The sequence below is a fragment of the Mustela nigripes genome, chromosome 13, assembly GCF_022355385.1.
Source record: "Mustela nigripes isolate SB6536 chromosome 13, MUSNIG.SB6536, whole genome shotgun sequence".
NCBI lineage: Eukaryota > Metazoa > Chordata > Mammalia > Carnivora > Mustelidae > Mustela > Mustela nigripes.
In genome coordinates this window covers 28,891,386-28,911,830 of record NC_081569.1, presented here as the reverse complement: position 1 = coordinate 28,911,830, position 20,445 = coordinate 28,891,386, and the positions used below count along the sequence as shown (strand labels likewise).

The 20,445-nt window shown below is 46.5% G+C and overlaps 1 protein-coding gene across 7 annotated transcripts in view; it reads right to left on the bottom strand.

Moving 5' to 3' along the window:
- Nucleotides 1-282: 282 nt before the first annotated feature.
- SNUPN (snurportin 1) overlaps nt 283-20,445 on the bottom strand; it is a 42,929-nt gene continuing 22,766 nt past the window's right edge. For all 7 annotated transcript variants that reach the window (XM_059371789.1, XM_059371791.1, XM_059371785.1 and 4 more), the window contains 7 exons: nt 19,132-19,279; nt 11,670-11,774; nt 9,808-9,904; nt 7,857-7,954; nt 4,863-4,937; nt 3,253-3,333; nt 283-880 (listed from right to left, as the gene is read on the bottom strand). In XM_059371789.1, coding sequence (XP_059227772.1) covers nt 560-880; nt 3,253-3,333; nt 4,863-4,937; nt 7,857-7,954; nt 9,808-9,904; nt 11,670-11,774; nt 19,132-19,279 — 925 coding nt within the window. In that variant the 3' untranslated portion in view covers nt 283-559. The remainder of the gene's footprint in view (nt 881-3,252; nt 3,334-4,862; nt 4,938-7,856; nt 7,955-9,807; nt 9,905-11,669; nt 11,775-19,131; nt 19,280-20,445) is intronic.

Here is a 20,445-nt window from a genome sequence, read left to right as displayed (position 1 = left end):
TTTTATCTCTGGCATTGTCTAAACCAAAGAAAATCACACTTCTCAGAAGAGGGAACATATTCAAATACCAAGAACTGCAGTTCCTGGTAAGACCTTTTAGAAAATGACGTTAGTAACAGCAGCAACTGGAAACTCAGCAGAATGCTTAAGTGCTAAAAACAGTGAAATGGGCCAAGACTTGAACAGTCATGGTTTAGGTACCTGGGGCAGGGAGGGGGGTTGGGGGGAGAGTCAAGGTTGGGGAGGGTCATGACCAGCTAAAGTTTAAGAACCACAAACAACTTCTTTCGTAAGAATTACCTATATTTACACTGTGAATATCTGGGTTACACTTTTTACAGGAATTACTGCTCAAATCCAAAGACCACCCAATCTGGGAACCTCATTCAATGGTCTGAGCCAGCATTTCTTTTCTGATAGGAGATAAGCTGTATCCAGCTGGAGTGGCTTTGGAAAGTCCACTCAAAAATGAAATAACCTGATGTTGTCACTATCTTCCTCCCCAGCCTTCTTTTTGGGACGAAGCACCATCCTGTGATTCCACAAGGAGCCATGCTGTTTAGTTCTCCATGAGGCTCTCAGCGGGGTCCAGGCTACGGGAAGGACTCTTCGGCCTGGGAGTGGACAGGTGTTCCAACTCATAGCGCCCGTTCTCAGATGCCTTGTGTGCAACATTCTCCTTCATGCCTTCCTGGCTTCTTTTATGCTCAATAATCTGCTGGAGCTGGAGCCTGGCGTATTCCGGCTTGGTGGTCAGCGGGCCGGCTGGCATGGCTACGCCAAGAACATCTGACACCATGTAGGGGCGCAGCCAGCCCACCAGAGGAGTGCTTCCAGGGCTATAGTGGGTCTGCTTGTGGTAGAAGAGGAGTCCATCTACCTACAAAAAGGGGAAGCGAGTGACCAAAATGACTTCTGGGCCCCCCTGTTTCCAGAAGAGCCTAGGCACACAGGGGCAGCTCTAGCAGGCCAACTCCCTTTTCTGGATCACTGCCAGAGGGAGAAGAATCCTTGTTTCTCACATGTGCACAATTTCTCTAGATGAAGAAATGGCCTAGTAAATTAAATTTTAGAAAATAAAAACATACATAGCACCTTCTTGTTTACAGGCTGCTTGCTACCCGCTACTTTATCCTCCTGCCCACCATCGAGGGTGTTTAAGAAAAGAGGCTAGGGCTAGTTCTGGGGTCCTCCCTAAAAACACAGTATGGGGGGGCTCAGGTGGCAGAGTCGGTTGAGTGCCTGACTCTTGGTTTCAGCTCAGGTGGTGATCTCAGAGTCATGAGATTGAGCCCCACATGGGGCTCCACGCTCAGTATGGTGTCAGCATGAGATTCTCTCTTCCTTTCCCTCCCTTCCCACTTGGGCTCTCAATCTCTCTAAAATAAATAAATCTTAAAAAGAAAACAAAACAGGGGCACCTGGGTGACTCAGTTAAGCATCTGCCTTTGGCTCGGGTCACAGTCCCAGGGTCCTGGGATGGAGCCTTATATTGGGCTCCCTATTTGATGTGAAGTCTGCTTCTCCCTCTCCCTCTGCCCCTTCCCTGACTTGTGCTCTCTTTCTCTCTCTTACTCACTTTCATTCTCAAGTAAACAAATAAAAATCCTTAAAAAAAAATTTAAAAATTAAAAAAATAAGTAAAACTAAATAAAAATAAAAACACAGTATGAAGCTGAAATTCAACTTGAGCCCAGGTCTTCTGTCCCCAGATTCCATGCATTTTTCACCACTCAGATGTCTCTGTAATGGGGAATGTATTCCACACAGGGAACAAAGCAGGGGAACTGGACAGGCCTCTCCAAGACACTGGACTGCTGAGCACAGGGGAAACAGGCTGTCAGGAAGCTCTGTTCCCTATGCCATTGTTGGTTGCCACACCTCCCCCTAAATTGTCTGCGAGCTATGTTCTGGGAAACTCAGTTTTTCTCAACGGGAAGACCTCCTACAGTCCCACATTTTCTTTTCCACGATTTAGTGACTCATCTCTAAAAAGCATTTATTGTCACCGGGGCATACGGATTATAAATAAAGATGGTGTTCTTACCACCTTCTTAATTGACTCCCAGAAATGAAGGCAACTTGGCCTTTGCCATTTCCTCATTTGGGAAGCTGTGATCCTTTTTTTTTCTTTTTTTAAGATTTTATTTATTTGTTTGACAGAGAGAGAGATTAGAAGGAGGCAGAGAGGCAGGCAGAGGGAAAGGAGGAAGCACGTTCCCTGCTGAGCAGAGAGCCCAATATGGGGCTCGATCCCAGGATCCTGAGACCATGACCTGAGCCTAAGGCATAGGATTAACCCACTGAGCCACCCAGGTGCCCTGGGAGCTGTGACCCCTTTAGCAAAATATTGGGTTCAAGCAAATTCTTTTTTTTTTTTTTTAAAGATTTTATTTATTTATTTGACAGAGAGAGAGATCACAAATAGGCAGAGAGGTGTGGGGGCGGGGGCAGGGAAGCAGGCTCCTGGCTGAGCAGAGAGCCCGATGCGGGGCTTGATCCCAGGACCCTGAGATCATGACCTGAGCTGAAGGCAGAGGCTTAACCCACTGAGCCACCCAGGAGCTCCAAGTTCAAGCAAATTCTTGTGGGTGACTAGGAAAAATTTTAAAGGTTGTGAGGGGCAAAGAAAAGTTTTTGTGCTGAGCCTGGAGACGGTAACTGCAGGTTCTAAGGATGACAAAAGACTGCCCAGGACTGAGGAGATTCTAGGGACGTGAGACCAGTGCTAAACTGGGGAAGTTCTGGACAAACTGGACAGGCTGGTCACCCTGCTCTCAGCCACTGCTCAGCAAGCACCACCACCCCAGGGACCATCTGTCTTGGGAGGGAGGATAAGAGTTCATCCCCCCCTTGGTCTGTCAGTCACAGAAGCCCTCAACTCTATCCACAGCTATGGCAGTCAAACAAGCGACCTGGCTCTCAGGTTCATAGCAGAAAAGAGGTACCCAAGAAGGACCTAGGAATGGAAGGAAGCCTTGTCCCTAACTGTGCCCCCACCTTTCCATCTATACAATGAGGGGTGTAGATGAGCTTTCCTTCCAGGGCCCTTCCAGCTCTGGCATTCTGACTTATCTAGTCGGGCAGAGCTGAGGTTTTGAAGGGCAGTGGCACATCTTTCCCAGGAATCAGCTTCCAGCCCTTCTCTGATGCTCTGACACAGCAAAGTCAGAGGATATCTGAAGAGTCTACATGACCAAGCTTCCCTGCGTCCTGCAGTCTCATCAGAGCAGTAAGGACAAAGGTGGTTACCTCAAAAGGGAAATCCATAGACAGCACCTTACATAGGCTCTCCGGAGTACAAGGGAAATTCTTTAGTCCGACAAATTTAAACTAAAATAAATTAGAGCAAAGAATTAGTACATGTTACAAATAATATTGGTTCCAGCAAGTGAAACTGTATTAAAGAAAAGTTCAGTCTCATCCTTCCCTACCCACCCCCACCCTCTGAATTACTGGGTTGTTAATTCTCAACCTTGCTTTAGCCACAAGAATCACCAAGGGAACTCTTAAAAATCACTCAAGTCCAGGCCCCACCCCAAGATTCTGACTGAATTGGCCTGGGATGAGTCCCAGGCATTTTTTCTTTCTTTCTTTTTTTTCTTTAAAGCTATCCAGTTGATTCTGACACACAACCAGGACTGAGAACCACTGTCCTGTGCTAGATTTAGGGACCATATGTTATTCTTGAAGCTATATGACAGTCCTAAGAAGGGCTAGTACAGCTCCTTTCATATCAGCATGGATTTTTAGCCTGAACAAAAAGTGTAACAAAGTGATTAGGACTAAAACTCTAAAGTCAGATTGGTTGGGTTTCACTCCCAACTTTGCATCATTTCATCTGTATATATCTCTGCTTTCCCATCTATGAAATAGGATAATAAAAGTATCTCCCTCATAGGATCGTTGCACAGGTTTAGTGGAATAATACATGCAGAGCTCTTAGAACATTTCAGACACAGCTGCTCCCATGCTCCCCTTCCTCATATATGTTCTTCCAGGACCTTCCTGGTAACATCACTGATGCTGACCTGTCCTGTAATTGGTTATCCAAATGCCTTTAAAAGTGTTGTAAGCAATCCAAGCAAATGCCAATCTACAGGGCTTTGCTAATAAAATGCCCTGAACGTAGCTGTTGCATATTTAATTGCTGAGTGGGTAGCAAAGACACAGGGGCTGGCATCCTGGGCTGTGGGACCTTGGGGAAGGCAGTCCCCTCTCTGAGCTTACATCCTCATCTGTCAAATGAGGCAGCTGACTAGATGAGGTCACTCTCAGCTTAGATACAAGAACAGAAGTTCTCAAAGTGTGGTCTGTGGACTAGCAGCACCAGCAACACTCCCCAGAGTTAGAAATGCAAATCCTCAGGCTCACCCTGACCTACTGAATCAGAAACTCCAAAGGGCATCTATGTTTACCAGGCCTCCGGATACTGCTGACAATGCTACAGTTTGAGAACCACTATACTAGAGCTCTAAAGAGCATTATTAATAAAAGCAGTTACTAGCATTTTATATCAACTATCATTTTATATTTATTGAGTGACTACCATAAGCATCATGTTAGGAGAACATGCACACTTCACATCCCTTGGTTCTTAGAACAACCCTGTAAAGCCGGTGTTATTAACCCTATTACACAGATGGAGAAACTAAGGCCAAATTAGATTATCAACTTTAGCTAGTAATTGTTAAAGCCAAAACTGGTTCAGATGTGAAAGGCTGGTAAGCCCACATCCTTCCCATTGTGCCATGCTACCTCAACAACAAGATAATTTCATTCATAATGATTATATTTAGATAAGAGAACAATCCAAACCAACCCCCCCTAAAGAATCCTACAGTCCTAACACCAGGCCTTACAGGATTGAGCTTGGTTTTCTCTCCCAGTCCTTCTTCTGGTAGCTTTGAATGCATCCAGTAGAATCGGAAATCAGTCTGCCACAGAGAAGGGAAACAGAAAGATGAAATGCTGCTCATTTCAAACTATAACATGAACAAAACTCCCCATTCTAAATAGCCACCTAATTTTTAGAGACCTAAGCCCCTCTATCATTACCCTCATTATTCCTTAAAATACTGCCATAAGGTCAGGAATATGTTTATAAAATCTTGAAGATTTTTTTATTTTATTTTATTTACTTATTTGACAGACAGAGATCACAAGTAGGCAGAGAGGCAGGCAGAGAGAGGAGGAAGCAGGCTCCCCGCTGAGCAGAGAGCAAGATGTGGGGCTCGATCCCAGGACCCTGGGATCATGACCTGAGCCAAAGGCCGAGGCTTTAACCCACTGAACCACCCAGGCGCCCCTGAAGATTTTTTTCTTAAAACCCAGTAAAGTTTTTTTTTTTTAAAGGATTTTTATTTTATTTATTTATTTTAAAAAATTGTTTTTAAAAAGATTTTATTTATTTATTTGACAGAGAAAGAGAGACAGGTAGGCAGAGAGACAGGCAGAGAGAGGGGGAAGCAGACTCCCTGCTGAGCAGAGAGCACGATGTGGGGCTTGATCCCAGGAGCCTGGGATCATGACCAGAGCCAAAGGCAGAGGCTTTAACCCACTGAGCCACCCAGGTGCCCTGCCAGTAAGGTTTTTTAATAGTAGTCGAGCCAACATATATCACTGAAGGCCTACTAGGTGTCAGGCTCCATGCTAAGGACTTTATGCACATCATTATTAACCCTCAACCACACTCTGAGAGTTGGATTATGATTATCTCCATTCTACAGTTGAGGACTCTGAGGCCCACAGAGATTGTATCATTTCCCCACAGAAAATACAAGGTGACCCTGTACTCTAACTCCAAAGCACATTATGTTAACATCTGTTTTATTTTAATTCTGAGGATTAGAAACTACTTTGTAGGGCACCTGGGTAGCTCAGTGGGTTAAAGCCTCTGCCTTTGGCTCAGGTCATGATCCCAGGGTCCTGGGATCGAGCCCCACATCAGGCTCTCTGCTCGGTGAGGAGCCTGCTTCCTCCTCTCTCTCTGCCTGCCTCTCCACCTACTTGTGATCTCTGTCAAATAAATAAATAAAATCTTTAAAAAAAAAAAAAGAAAAGAAACTACTATGTAGTTGTAACTTCTTATAAACTATTTTATTTTCTGAATTCCTGATGCCTTTTGTTTCTTGTACATTATTTTGCTTTTAAAAATTAAAAAAAGTCTGGGGTGCCTGGGTGGCTGTCATTAAGTGTCTGCCTTCAGCTCAGGTCATGATCCTAGCATCCTGGGATCAAGCCCTGCATCAGGCTCCCTGTTCTGCAGGAAGACTGCTTCTCCCTCTCCCACTCCCCCTGCTTGTGTTCCCTTTCTCGCTGTATCTCTCTCTGTTAAATAAATAAAAACTTAAAAAAAATTTTTTTAAGAAGTCTATTCTATATATTATAGAAATACAGGTAATTTTATTTATTTTTAAGGATTTTATTTATTTGAGAGAGAGAGCGTGTACATGTGGTGTGCACAGAAGCAGGAGGCAGGGCAGACGGAGAAGCAGGTTCCTTGCTGAGCAGGAAGCCTGACATGAGGCTCAATCCCAGGACCACAGGATCATGACCTGAGCCTAAGGCAGACGCTTAGCCAGCTGAGCCACCCAGGCGCCCCGAAATAAAGGTAATTCTAGTAACCAAATTTACAGGTTGTGAATACATGTTATGAAATATCCTTCAGCAAAATTAAAGGAAAATGTGTTCAACACTGATTTTATGAGGTCTGAGTTTTAGGTGTGTCTCTGCTCTAGAGCAAGGTACTTACCATCTGTGGCTCTCAGCTTCCCATGCCTATATGTGAGGAATGACAACAGCACTCACCTTAGAGTGTCGTTATAAGGGCTTCAGTGAGATAGTGCTCAAACGTGCTTGGCAATGCAAGTCTTAGCTATTATTGTTAGGACAATGCATGTTTTCGAATTCTGTGGCACCACCAACTAGCCTCGTACTTTCGGAAACCATGCTCTGGCTCATGGCTACAGAAAGCAGCAGCCTATGGTGACAACCTGCGATTCACACTTGGGCCTACATGAGGATGGTCCTGAAGCTTGTTAAAATGTGAGCTGACCCCAGAGTCTCAGATTCATAAGGTCTGCCAATTTGCATTTCTAACCACAGTGAGAAGGACTGTGATAAACTAATTGACAGGGAGGACAAAAAAATCACCACTAGACAACTGAGACAATGTTGTGGGAGTGTTGGGAACAGAAATGGAGTCTAAGGAGTTGATCCAGCTTCACTCCAGGGTCTGCGACTGTCACTCATAGGAATCACCAATCTCAGAAAAACCTTGGGGGAAGGTGAAACTTGAGGGGACAATATTGGGGGGGTTCTCCTCATTCGGAAAATCTCCTTCCAGAACTGGCCCCTCAGAGATTCGAGCCATTGTGTCATACGAAGGAGGCCCTGCTGTTTTCAGGGTCAGGATATGGTTGGCAAGACAGCGGAGCTGGCTGGAGACTCTCCGATGGTGACTTAATTCCACCTTCTCTTCCTTGCGCAGCCTGCACAAGGTGGCATCCCTGTTGCCCACAGTCTTCCCTGCCAGCAATCCTCCTCTACTCTGGAGAGAGGGGAGGGGGCGGCTGCAACTTTTACAAAGTCCCAGCCTACCCACTCTGCTCCGTTTCACTCTTTCCTCCCCTCAAGATTGCTGTACTTCCCTTAGTTCCTCCTACTTCTTCTTTTTTTTTTTAAACGAAGCTAATTTAAACACAAAGATACAAGGAACATTAGATAATGTTCTTGATATACCACATCCTGTGCACACATAGAAGCTGGTCACGTACCAAACCCACATGCGTAGTCACTTTCCTGGGAGGAGAGGAGAAAACAGGGGAAGACGCGAGGAGAGGACCCGTCCTTACCTGGCAATCATAAAAAGGGTGTCCCCGCCAGCACATCACATCCAGAACGTAGTAGGTCTGGTTCACCTCACTGTAAATGCAGTCCAGAATGGTGTAGTCTGGGGACACAGAGCAGAAAGTGAGTACCGGGTGCCCGTTCCAATCAGACTTCATTAGAGAGAAAGGTGTTTTTTTTTTTTTTTTTTTTTAAGATTTTATTTATTTATTTGACAGAGACACAGCGAGAGAGGGAACCCAAGCAGGGGGAGTGGGAGAGGGAGAAGCAGGCCTCCCGTGAAGCAGGGAGCCTGATGCAGGTCCCAATCCTGGAACCCCGGGATCATGACCTTAGCTAAAGGTAGATGCTCAATGACTAAGCCACCCACGCACCCCAGGGAGAAAGTTCTTCTTGGCCCTTTCTTGCTCCTGGTACTGCTGAAGGGTGATGTGAGCAGGACAGCATGAAAGAGATCAAGGCGACCCTTAAGCCAGGTGGGAATTCTAAACTTTTAGATAAACTGGGACATTTACTCATCTTAGGAAAGCTCCAATCCAAAAGCAAGCCATCTTCCATTTTAATTTACATGCACTTTGAGTTCCTGTCATAGGTGGTGTGTTCTGTGGGGAATATTAACTCTAAGTAGTCCCTGCCTTTAAGGAACTTATAATCTAGGTAAAGAGATAAGATGATCACAGAGAAAAAGAACCAAGAGTGGAACTGTACCACACAAACTAAGAGCAACAGGAATTCCAGAAGAGGGAGACTAAAGAAGCAGGAAATGCTTCACGGAAGAGATAGCATGGAAGAGATGTAGTTTTCCGGGATCAGAGGATTAAAACAACAGGGCAGAAGGGAGGTGGGAGGGCATTTCAGGCCAGAATACTGACCTGACATGAGGAAAGGCCTCCAGGTTTGAAACGAACTGGCCACATGGGGGTAACAAGCAGGCAAGTGAGCTGACCAGAGCTAGGAGTGGGTGTAAGGAGTAGGGGAAAGACGTGAGGATGGGTGAGCCAAAGGGCACATGTGAGACCCTCTAGAAGCTAACAGGAAAGGCTAGGCTGAGTAACAAGCACATGAAGAACCACCCAGGGAGCCTGAGCCGGCAGGGAAGAGAACAGCGTTTCAGGTCCAGCTCTGCCACTTCGATGAATGACTGCCCGCAAATGATTTAACCTCCATGAACTTAGTCTCCTCAGCAGAGCCTAGGTTGGAGAGGCTATGGTTAGAACAATGATAAAGGAGGACAGGGAATTTGGCAGGAAGCCCCAGAAGCAGCTCACCAATTTACACTCGGCATTCCAAGGGACCTCCCCCACCCAAAACTGCATGTGTCACCTTGTAATGGGTGTCCATGGGGAAGGTGTGTCGACTTTAATTCAGGGGTTTGTTGCCCAGCAGTCCTCACAGGACTGCATCTGTTCTGTAACTGAGGAGGCCTGACCTTGAAGACGGCCTGAATTCAGTGGATTCAACTTCCTTGAACTTGAAGGAGATGGCCTAAATCTAGAGCTACAGTTTCAAAGGTATACTTTCAAAGTGAGTCTTTAAAGCAAGTAACCAAGGACCTTCCACTGTCTTTTACTAATTACAAAACTTAATAAATAGTGCACCTGGCTGGCTCAGTTGGTAGAACTTGTGACTCTTGACCTTGGGGTCAGGAGTTTGAACCCCTGTTGAGTGCAGAGATTACTTTAAAATATATATTTCTTTCTTTTTTTTTTTTTGAAATATTTTATTTATTTGACAGAGCGAGATCATAAGTAGGCAGAGAGGCAGGCAGAGAGAGAAGAGGAGGAAGCAGGCTCCCTGCCAAGCAGAGAGCCCGATGTGGGACTCGATCCCAGGACCCTAGGATCATGACCTGAGCCGAAGGCAGAGGCTTAACCCACTGAGCCACCCAGGCGCCCTAAAATATATATTTCTAAACACACAAACAAACTGAATAAATAGATAATTTTATGTAGGTACCTTTTGCTGTTGTTGAATTCCGTCTGTTGCCCCCTGGCAGAAGGGAAGAAAACCTGTTGACACAGTAACCACTCTTGGTGTAGGCACTGGTAGAACCCTGTGTGGAAAGTTACCATTCCCATTAGGCATCAAGGTCTCCTCACCCTCTGCTTCCACAGTCTGCAGGGGTGTCAGGCCCAAAGACGGCTCTCAACTTAGCCCTCCTGCAGGAAAGTGTTTCAACACCCATACCAGACCCAGTGGCTGCAAGAGATAGGGAACTCAAAGCACAGGTGACCTTCTCAGGCCCCCTCCCTCCTTGGGAGCTTTGTACCCTCACTTTGCTGTTGGTCATTAAACCTTGCTTTGCTGCCCACTACTCTGTCTGGTCTACCTCTTCATTCTTCAAAGTGGTGTGACCAAGAACCACAGGCACCGACGGAGAATAAAGTCCTAAAACATTTATAGGGGCTTGTCCAGGATCTGCACCATTGTTAAGGACAACTAACAGATAAAGGTCATCAAACTCCGAAAGGTGGTTCAGATGGAGGTGAAAGACCCGCGGATCCCCTTACCCAAGAATTCAACACTGCCACAGGATGCAAACAGCAAGAGGTTCTTTATTGTTACGCAGGCGCCTGCGGGTGGTCAGCGCGCGCCTGCGGGTGGTCAGCAGCTCCTGCTAGCTGAGCACACCCGGCTGGGGTGGTGCCGGGTTTTTATAGACAGGTACAAACAAGTTTTGGGTGGGGCGCAACTGATTGGTTGACAGTTAGAACTTTTGAAAAAGGCATAAGTGGAGTTTGCTGATTGGCTTTGGGGACCCACGCAGGTGCGCGCAGAGAGAGGCGGGAAGGGGGAACAAGCTGATTGGTTCTGAGGGCCCACACGCGGGAGGAGAGAGGCAGGGAGGGGGAACAAGAAGGGGGAAGGTAGGAATGCCATCATGGCGTCTTCTATTATTTCTATAAGCCAAGCAGTTACAGAAGGGCAAAAGAGCAATTAATAAGCAATTAATAACCTAATTTACGCCTAAAAGCCAGCAGTTCACCGAAAAGCAAACAAGCGGTTAGTTATCCTATTTATCTTCTAGGGGAGGGGTCTTTCAGAGGCTCACATGGAGGTCAAATCAGACATCTACAGAGGACCTCTTGATAGATTGGGACGAGAGGAATCCTGACAGCCGCCCCATCCAACACCCTGACCAGCAGGAAGTAGCTTTGAATGGTTGCCACCCTTCTCCCCTAACAGCAGTTAGGGTTACCTCTTCAGAGGGGAGAATGATGAAGGACAGTTGGAAGGCAGACAAGTAGGGTCAAGGGGCCCCTGGCCTAAGAGGAAACCATTCTTTTTTTTTTTTTTTTTAAGATTTTATTTATTTATTTGACAGACAGAGATCACAAGTAGGCAGAGAGGCAGGCAGAAAGAGAGGAAGGGAAGTATGCTCCCCAGTGAGCTGAGAGCCCGATGTGGGGCTTGATCCCAGGACTGTGGGATCATGACCTGAGCCGAAGGCAGAGGCTTTAACCCACTGAGCCACCCAGGCGCCCCAAGGAAACCACTCTTGAAAGGATCTTACACCATCCTGGAAGGAGACCTCCACCCTTTCCCATGTTTGGATGACCGGCACAGGGAGGGTTAATCAGATGAAAACAGCCCGCTAACAAGCTTATAAAAACCCTTGGACTTAGAAACCCCAGTGGCAACCCTTTCTGGCCCCCTCCCTCCTTGGGAGCTTTGTGCTCTCACTTTGCTATTGCTCAATAAACCTTGCTTTGATGCTCACCAAAACAAAACAAAAAAAAAAAAAGGAACACAAAGTGCAAAGAATCCCTCCCGCCACAGACCAGGCATGCTGGGATAGGGAGGAGGCAGCGACTCACCCTGGAGGCCACAATCAGGGCTCTTTTTCCAACAGGGCACACGACCACAATCCATTCCTGCCCCAAATCCGAAGGGACGTCAATTAACCACTCAGACAGCATCAACTAGGAACACAAAAAAAGGCATTAAAAATCATCAGTGGGGGCTCAGGTCATGATCTCAAGGTCCTGGGATCGAGCTCTGCATTGGGCTCTATGCTCAGTGGGGAGCCTGCTTTCCCTTCTCTCTGCCTGCCTCTCTGCCTACATGTGATCTCTGTTTGTCAAATAAATAAATAAAATCTTAAAAAAAAATTATCAGCAGTGGGGTACCCAGCTGGCTCAGTCAGTAGAGCCTGTGACTCTTGATCTCCGGGTTGTGAATTTGAGCAACATGCTGGGTAGAGAGATTACTTAGAAAAATTAAACACTAGGGGCACCTGGGTGGCTCAGTGGGTTAATGCCTCTGTCTTTGGCTCTGGTCATGATCCTGGGGTCCTGGGATCAAGCCCCACATTGGGCTCTCTGCTCAGCGGGGAGCCTGCTCCCCTTCCTCTCTCTCTGCCTGCCTCTCTGCCTACTTGTGATCTCTGTCTGTCAAATAAATAAATAAAATCTTTTAAAAAATTTTAAGAAAAAGAAAAATTAAACCCTAAAGAAAAGAAAATCAACAGGGGTGTGCTGCTGCAATGTTTGCAATGACAAAGAATTCACATCCTATATGTATAGTGAAAATACACACAAGGCTGACTGTAGACCTCTGCCCCACTTGCTCTTAGTTGACTTGTCTCAGCTGATGGGATAGAGGCTGCTCACTGTGAGCTTCAACTTCTCCCCTTATCTTCATTTCCTGCATCCATACCAATTCTTTCTACGTTGCCTCCTGTGTCTGGGTAATGGGACCTTCTTCCTCCCCTTACTTTGTCTGTCTACCTGCCATTCTTATCACTATTCTGTTCCAGGGGCTACACCTCAGAGATGAATGAGGTCCCTGACCTTGAGATGCTCTTAATGTAGATCATCATTTCCGAAACTGGTGACCCCAAATACTGTACAAAGAATGTTGGGAAATCTGCCTTAAGGAAGGGGGGGATGAAGAATGAAATCTTGCTATTTGCAAGGACATGGATGGAGCTAGAGGGTATTATGCTAAGTGAAATAAGTCAGAGAAAGACAAATACCATATGATCTCACTCATATGTAGAATTTTAAAAAGAAAACAGAACATATGGGAAGGGGGAAAAGAAAAAAAGGAGAGAGGGGAACAAGCCAGAAGTGACTTTTTTTTAAAGATTTTATTTATTTGACAGAGAGAGAGACAGCCAGAGAGGGAACACAAGCAGGGGGAGTGGCAGAGGGAGAAGCAGGTCCCCTGCAGAGCAGGGAGCCAGATGCAGGGTTTAATTCCAGGACCCTGGGATCATGACCTGAGCTGAAGGCAGATACTTAGGAACTGAGCCGCCCAGGTGCCCCATCCATAATTGACTCTTTTTTTTTTTTTTTAAGATTTTTATTTATTTATTTGATAGAGAGAGATCGCAAGTAGGCAGAGAGAGAGGAGGAAGCAGGCTCCCCGCTGAGCAGAGAGCCTGATGTGGGGCTCAATCCCAGGACCCTGAGATCATGACCTGAGCTGAAGGCAGAGGCTTAAACCACTGAGCCACCCAGGCACCCCTCCATAATTGACTCTTAAGGACAAAGAACAAACTGAGGGATGACAGAGGGAGGTGGGTGGGGGGATGGGCTAGATGGGTGATGGGGATTAGGGAGGGCACCAGTGATGAGCACCGGGTGCTACATGGAAGTGACGAATCACTGAATTCTACTCCAGAAACCAAAATTGCACTGTGTGGTAACTAACAAAATTTAAATTAAAAAAAAAAGGGGGGTGGTGGTGATGGTGTTGAAATGAATTTTGTGAAGATTAACTCATGGCTCACAATTCCTCCCATCTCCACAGAGACCAGCCATCACCGACTCGCCCCCACGGAATCTTTCATCTCTCCTTCCCCTTGGCCCACAAATTGCTCAAGTCCTAATCTTCAAAAACAAAACAAAAATGAAAACCTTTTGTCACTCTGTGTTTCTGTTAAACTATCCCACTTTGTCCTTCTTAAAACGACTTCATATTTCTAGATGCTGCCCTCCCCCACACCCTGACACCCTCAGTCCAGACCTGCTACCCCAAAGCCCTGCCAGAGGCCGTCAGTGACCTGCTTGCTGCCAAGTGTCTCTCTTCCCTTCCCTCCCCCTTACCCACCCCACTCCACTCCTCGTGTGACGCTGCTGGTCACCACCTCCTCATTCTCCTTGACACATGTTCCCTTGGCCATGTGAGCCAGTGCTATTCTTTTTTTTCCCTCCAAACACTCCTCCACACACTCCCCCAAAACACCCAGAGAATCTTCAGGAGGCTGTTTTAGGTTCCCCTTTTCTTTTCTCTTAGATGTTATCTGCTTGGGGCTGGTTGTATCTACTTCTGCATCCTCACCTGCCACTTCTGAAAGGATACCCCCAATTCTCCTTCTGTTCCCCTCTCTCTTTCTTTCTTTCTTTTTTTTTTTTTTAAAGATTTTATTTATTTATTTGTCAGAGAGAGAGCGAGCGAGAGCGAGCACAGGCAGACAGAGTGGAAGGCAGAGTTAGAGGGAGAAGCAGGCTCCCCATGGAGCAAGGAGCCCGATGTGGGACTCGATCCCAGGACGCTGGGATCATGACCTGAGCCGAAGGCAGCTGCCTAACCAACTGAGCCACCCAGGCGTCCCATCTTTCTTTCTTTTCTTAAGTAAGCTCTACCCCTAACATGGGGCACAAACTCACAACCCCGAGGTCAAGAGTTGCACAGTCCACCGACTGAGCCAGCCAGGTACCCCAATTCTCCCACTTTTTCATCTCCTGACTGCTTTCCTTTCCTCCAGACCTGTATTTCCAGCCGTCCACATGGTATCTCTTTCTCTGCTTGCTCTCTCTATACCTTAACTCTGAGTCCCCAAAACAGGATTTATGGCCTTCAGTCGCCCAAGTATTTTCCATCCCTGAAACTCCCCTCCTTCTCCTTCTGTACCCTGTAGCCCTGTTAATGGTAATACCATTCTCTGTTACCAAATCTCATTTTTTTAAAAAGATTTTATTTACTTATTTGTCAGAGAAGGGATCATGACCTGAGCTGAAGACAGACACTTAACTGACTGAGCCACCCAGGCATTCCTCTGTTATCAAATCTTTTTTTTTTTTTTAAAGATTTTATTTATTTATTTGACAGACAGAGATCACAAGTAGGCAGAGAAGCAGGCAGAGAGAGAGGAGGAAGCAGGTTCCCTACTGAGTAGAGAGCCTGATGTGGGGCTCGATCCCAGGACCCTGGGATCATGACCTGAGCCGAAGGCAGAGGCTTAACCCACTGAGCCACCCAGGTGCCCCTCTGTTATCAAATCTTAAACTAAACATAGTCAATGTGTCCTTAAAGAATAGTAGTGATACAACACCAAAAGCACAGGTGACAAAACAAAGGATAGATAAATAAGACTATATAAAAATTTAAAACTTTAGTGCTGCTGCTAATACTATCAAGAAAGTAAAAAGACAATCCACAGAATGGGAGAAAATATTGCAAATTATCTACCTGATAAGAGACTTGTATCTAGAATATATAAAAGAACTCTAAACACTTAATAATAAAAGACAACCCAATTAAAAGATGGGCATAGGTATTTGGGGCGCCTGGGTGGCTCAGTGGGTTAAAGCCTCTGCCTTTGGCTCGGGTCATGATCTCAGGGTCCTGGGATTGAGCCCCACATCTGCTCAGCAAGGGGCCTGCTTCCCTTCCTCTCTCTCTGCCTGCCTCTCTGCCTACTTGTGATCTCTGTCAAATAAATAAATAAAATCTTAAAAAAAAAAAAAAAAGATGGGCATAGCGGGGCGCCTTGAGTGGCTCACTTGGTCATGCGTCTGACTCTTGATTTTGGCTCAGGTTATGATCTCAGCATCATGAGACTGAGCCCAGTAAGGAGTCTGTTTAAGATTCTCTCTCTCTCTCTCTCCCCTTCTGCCCCTACTCTCTCTTTCTTTCTCTTTCCCTGTCCCCCTCACTTATAAAAACAAAAAAGGGCATAGACATTTCTCCAAAGAAGATATACGAATGGTTAATAAGCACATGAAAAGATGCTTAATATCATTAGTCCATAAGGAAATGGAAATCAAAATCATGAGACACACAGAGCGCCTGGGTGGCTCAGCTGTTGGACATCTGCCTTTGGCGCAGGTCATGATCCCAGGGTCCTGGGTTTGAGCCCTACTTCCAGCTCCCTGCTTCTTCCTCTCCCACTTCCCCTGCTTGTGTCCCCTCTCTCGCTGTGTCTCTCTGTGTCAAATAAATAAATAAAATCTTGAAAAAACAAACAAACCGCGAGACACCACTTCATACCCTCCAGGATGGCTATACTCAAAGGAATGGGCAACAAGAAGCATTGGCAGAGTTGTGGAGATGCTGGAGCCCTGCTCCACTGTTGGCGGGGATGTAAAACACTCTAGTCACTCTGCAAAACAGTCTGGCAGCTCCTCAAAATATTAAATATAGAATGACCATACGCCCTAGGAATTCCATTCCCAGGTATATACCCAAGAGAAATGAAAACATATCCATGCAAAAACTTGTTCGTGACTATCCACGGCAGCATTATTATTCACAACAGCCAGAAAGTGGGAGCAACTCAAATGCCACCACCTGATGGGTAGACCAGCCAAATGCGGGGGATCCGGACAACAGAACATTATCTGGGAATAAAAAGAAATGAAGTTCTCATGCACGTTCCAACACAGATGAACTTGAAAAACCTTATGCTAAATGAAAGAAACCAGACACAAGGAGCACATCTCATATCTCATATGATTCTATTTATAGGAAATATCCAGAAGAGGTGAATCCAGAGAGACAGAAAGTAGATGACTAAGTGCTAAGGGCTAGGGGAAAGGACGAATGGGAGTTGACTGCTGATGGGTATGAAGTTCCTTTTGGGGGTGATGAAATTGTTCTGGAATTAGAGAGTGGCAATGGTTGCACAGTTCCGTGACGACACCAAAAAACACTGAATTGTACCCTGTAAATGTGTGAATTATATGGTATGTTAATTTATCTCGACACGGCTGCTGAAAAAAATGGTAGCTAACATTTGTGGGGCATTTATTATGGGCTCTGGGCTAGGTATTTAGGGTATACTATTTGTTCCAATCCTTCTAACAATCCTGTGAAATAGTACTATAACTATCCCCACTCTACAGATAAGAAACCAAGACTTAGAGCCATTAAGTGACTTGCTCAAGGTCAACAAAGAGCCTGACTTTGAGGTCAGGGGGCATGACTTTAAAGCTTAAACACTTAACCACTTCTCACACTGCCTCTCCTATCCGATCCACTGTTACATTCTATCCATTCATCCTGGCGACACTTCTCACACTCATGACCTCATTTCCTTCACACCTTCACTGCCCTCAGCACGGGCAGCAGATGGTTTTAGCAAAGCTAAGCAACCTACTACAGCCTCTCTCTTCTAGGCCCTCCTATACATGGACATGCGTGTCATACAAAGTCCCAACTCTGTCCCTGGCTCAAAAATTCTCAGTGGTTCCCCATAATTTAAAACATAGTCTACACTCGCGCAGATGTTTCTGCTGTATTCCTTCCCACAGCGCTGTGCTGCTCCATCCTCACTGGCCTGCACTGCTCTCCGCACACCGTATACTCCTCCCACCTCGGGGCTCTTGCTCAGCCTCTTCTTGCTGCCTGGAAGGCCCTGGCATGCTCTGCACCTCTGCCTGTCAATGTCTTACCTCCTCTTGGGGCACCTGGGGGGCTCAGTGGGTTAAGTGGCTGTCTTTGGCTCAGGTTATGATCCCGGGGTCCTGGGATGAGCCCTGCCCCTGTGTCGGGCTTCCCTGCTCAGTGGGGAGTCTGCTTCTCCCTCTGCCTCTCCCTCTGCTCATGTACACACTCTCTCCCTCTCTCAAATAAATAAATAAAATCTTTAAAAAAGAAAAAAGCTGGGGTGCCTGGGTGGCTCAGTGGGTTAAGCCTCTGCCTTCGTTCAGCTCAGTCATGGTCTTGGGGTCCTGGGATTGAGCCCTGCATTGGGCTCTCTGCTCAGCAGGGAGCCTGCCTCCCCCACTCCCTCTGCCTGCCTCTCTACCTCTTTGTCATCTCTCTCTCTGTCAAATAAACAAATAAAATCTTAAAAAAAAAAAAAAAAGGAAAAAGCTGCCTCCTCTTTCAATAACCTTTTCCTGATTTCACAACCTTGCTTCCTTCCTTGCTGTTAGCTAATCTCACTTTCTTACAGCAAAAACCAGAATCTCCACTTATTCCAGTACAGGACCCTTGTCCATCTTCCCACACATAGTCTAGCTTAATACAGAGCAGGGCCTTCAACAATGCTTGCTGAACAGAACGGAACTGTACTTTATCATAGAAGATGTTACTGCGCTGTATCAGGGACACAGAAAGAAGATGGGAGCAGGTGTACCCAGAAACCATATTCTTTTTTTTTTAAGATTTTATTTATTTATTTGGTAGGGGGTGGTGGAAGAGAACAAGCAGGGGGAGCGGCAGGCATAAGAAGAGGGAGAAGCAGGCTCCTTCCTGGGCAGAGAGCCAGATGCAGGGCTCCATCCCAGGAACCTGGGACCATAAGGTGAGCAGAAGGCAGACACTTAACTGACTGAACCACCCAGGCACCCCTAGAAACCGTATCCTAAGGTGGGACAGGATTCTGAGCTGACAAGATATAGATCTAGAGAGAAGAATATAATAGCAAGGTAGAGTCCCAACTCCACATGGACCCATCCCCTGCCTTCTGGAATACCTGGGTGCCATGGGGTACTGAATGGTCTTCATGCCTACTTCCCCTGTGGGAAACCACACTGGTTTCTTTCTGCAACCAACAGACCACTTAGTCAAGTTTGTTATTGTCATCTATTGTTTCATGGCCTCAACTTCATGTAGGCCAACTGGCAGGCCTGGCATGGCTGGCCAGGTGCCCCAAATTCAAGGGCAGCTGTCCTCCCCACCTTCCACCATCTGAATGTGAAGATCCAAGACTGACATGTTAGTCTACTGCTCAGGAAAGACCCATAACCTAGGAGGTAGGGTGGGCACAGTGCTAGCCTGGGCAGGCCCAATCTAGAGCTACCCTACAATGACCACTAAGAAATGTTAAGTGCATGGACTCTGTTAGTGTAGCAATAGCCCAGTGGCTTTCTGCAGTGGCATTGGGTAAATGTTCTCAAACCCAGCACCCCAGCCTCCCTCAGTGACAAGTGCCTTCCCCGACCCCATTGCCACATGGCACTGGAAGCCATTTCTTCTCTTAGTCCATATACCTGATGCACATAACCAGCTTCTTTGCAGTCCCCCATTCCTTCTTCCTGTCTCCTCCTTTCTTTATGGCAACATGGGGCTGGACCTGGGCCTTACCTTCCCTGGACTACTCACTTGATTAGCGTAGCGTTTTGGTAACTTCTTGCCAGTGTCAATGTCCATCTCTTCGTCATCTTTCTTATCTTCCTCTTCCTCACTCTCCATCCCTGTCCAGTCATCTTCAGCCAGTCTTCTGGCATGATTCACGTAATCTAGCCGCTTACTGGAGAAAAGAAGGCACAAGGACAGGCCTTTTATGTCTCCTTGGAAGACCCCCTACAATGTGACAATTTTAGTTTAACTCAAGGGCTTCAAGTTCAGGAGCAGCCTGGGAATTCTAGTGGAAGAGATGGTAGAATTTCCTTTGTAATGCTAAACTAGCCCCCTCTGTGTGCACTCAGCCTTCCTCTGAGTATCCTAAATACAGAGTGACATGTTGAAAGGAATTTTCAAGGTTCACTAGCTGGAAAGGCTGACCCTGCTCCTGCACACACCATTCCAGATTCCCATCTCTACTCCCCCCTTAGAGCTGACACTTTCCTGCCTGGCAGGCGTCTTATCCAAAGGCCCCCGGTAATTAAAGAGAGGAGTCACCGAGATGTGAGGAGTTTCCAATGTATACAGCTTTCTTTCTTTCTTTTTTACTTATTTATTTTAAAAAATATTTTATTTATTTGACAGAAAGAGAGAGTGAGCGAGTACATAAACAGGGAGAGCAGGAGATGGAGAGAAGTAAGCTCTCTGTTGATCAGGGAGCCCAACGTGGGGCTTGATTCCAGGTCCCTGGGATCACGACCTGAGCTGAAGGCAGATGCTTAACCAACTGAGCCACCCAGATGCCCCTCTTTCTTTATTTTTCACAGATGTATTTATTTATTTGAGAGAGAGAGAGAGAGAGAGAGAGAATGTGTGTGCATGTGGGGGGAGGCAGAGGGAGAGAGACTCGAAAGCAGACTCCCCACTGAGCATGGAGCCCAACCCTGAGCCCAACCCTCATGACCTGAGCCAAAATCAAGAATAGGACGCTTAGCTGACTAAGCCACCCAGGTGCCCCTAATTTACATGGCTTTCTAAGGAGCAGCCAGGCCTTCTTTCAGCCCCTTCCTTCCTTCCTTCCTTCCTTCCTTCCTTCCTTCCTTCCTTCCTTCCTTCCTTTCTTTCTTTCTTCTTTTTTTTTAAGATTTTATTTATTTGGGGCACCTGGGTGGCTCAGTTGGTTAAGAGTCTGCCTTTGGGGGCGCCTGGGTGGCTCAGTGGGTTAAAGCCTCTGCCTTTGGCTCAGGTCATGATCCCAGGGTCCTGGGATCGAGCCCCGCATCGGGCTGTCCGCTCTGCGGAGAGCCTGCTTCCTCCTCTCTCTCTTTCTACCGGCCTCTCTGCCTACTTGTG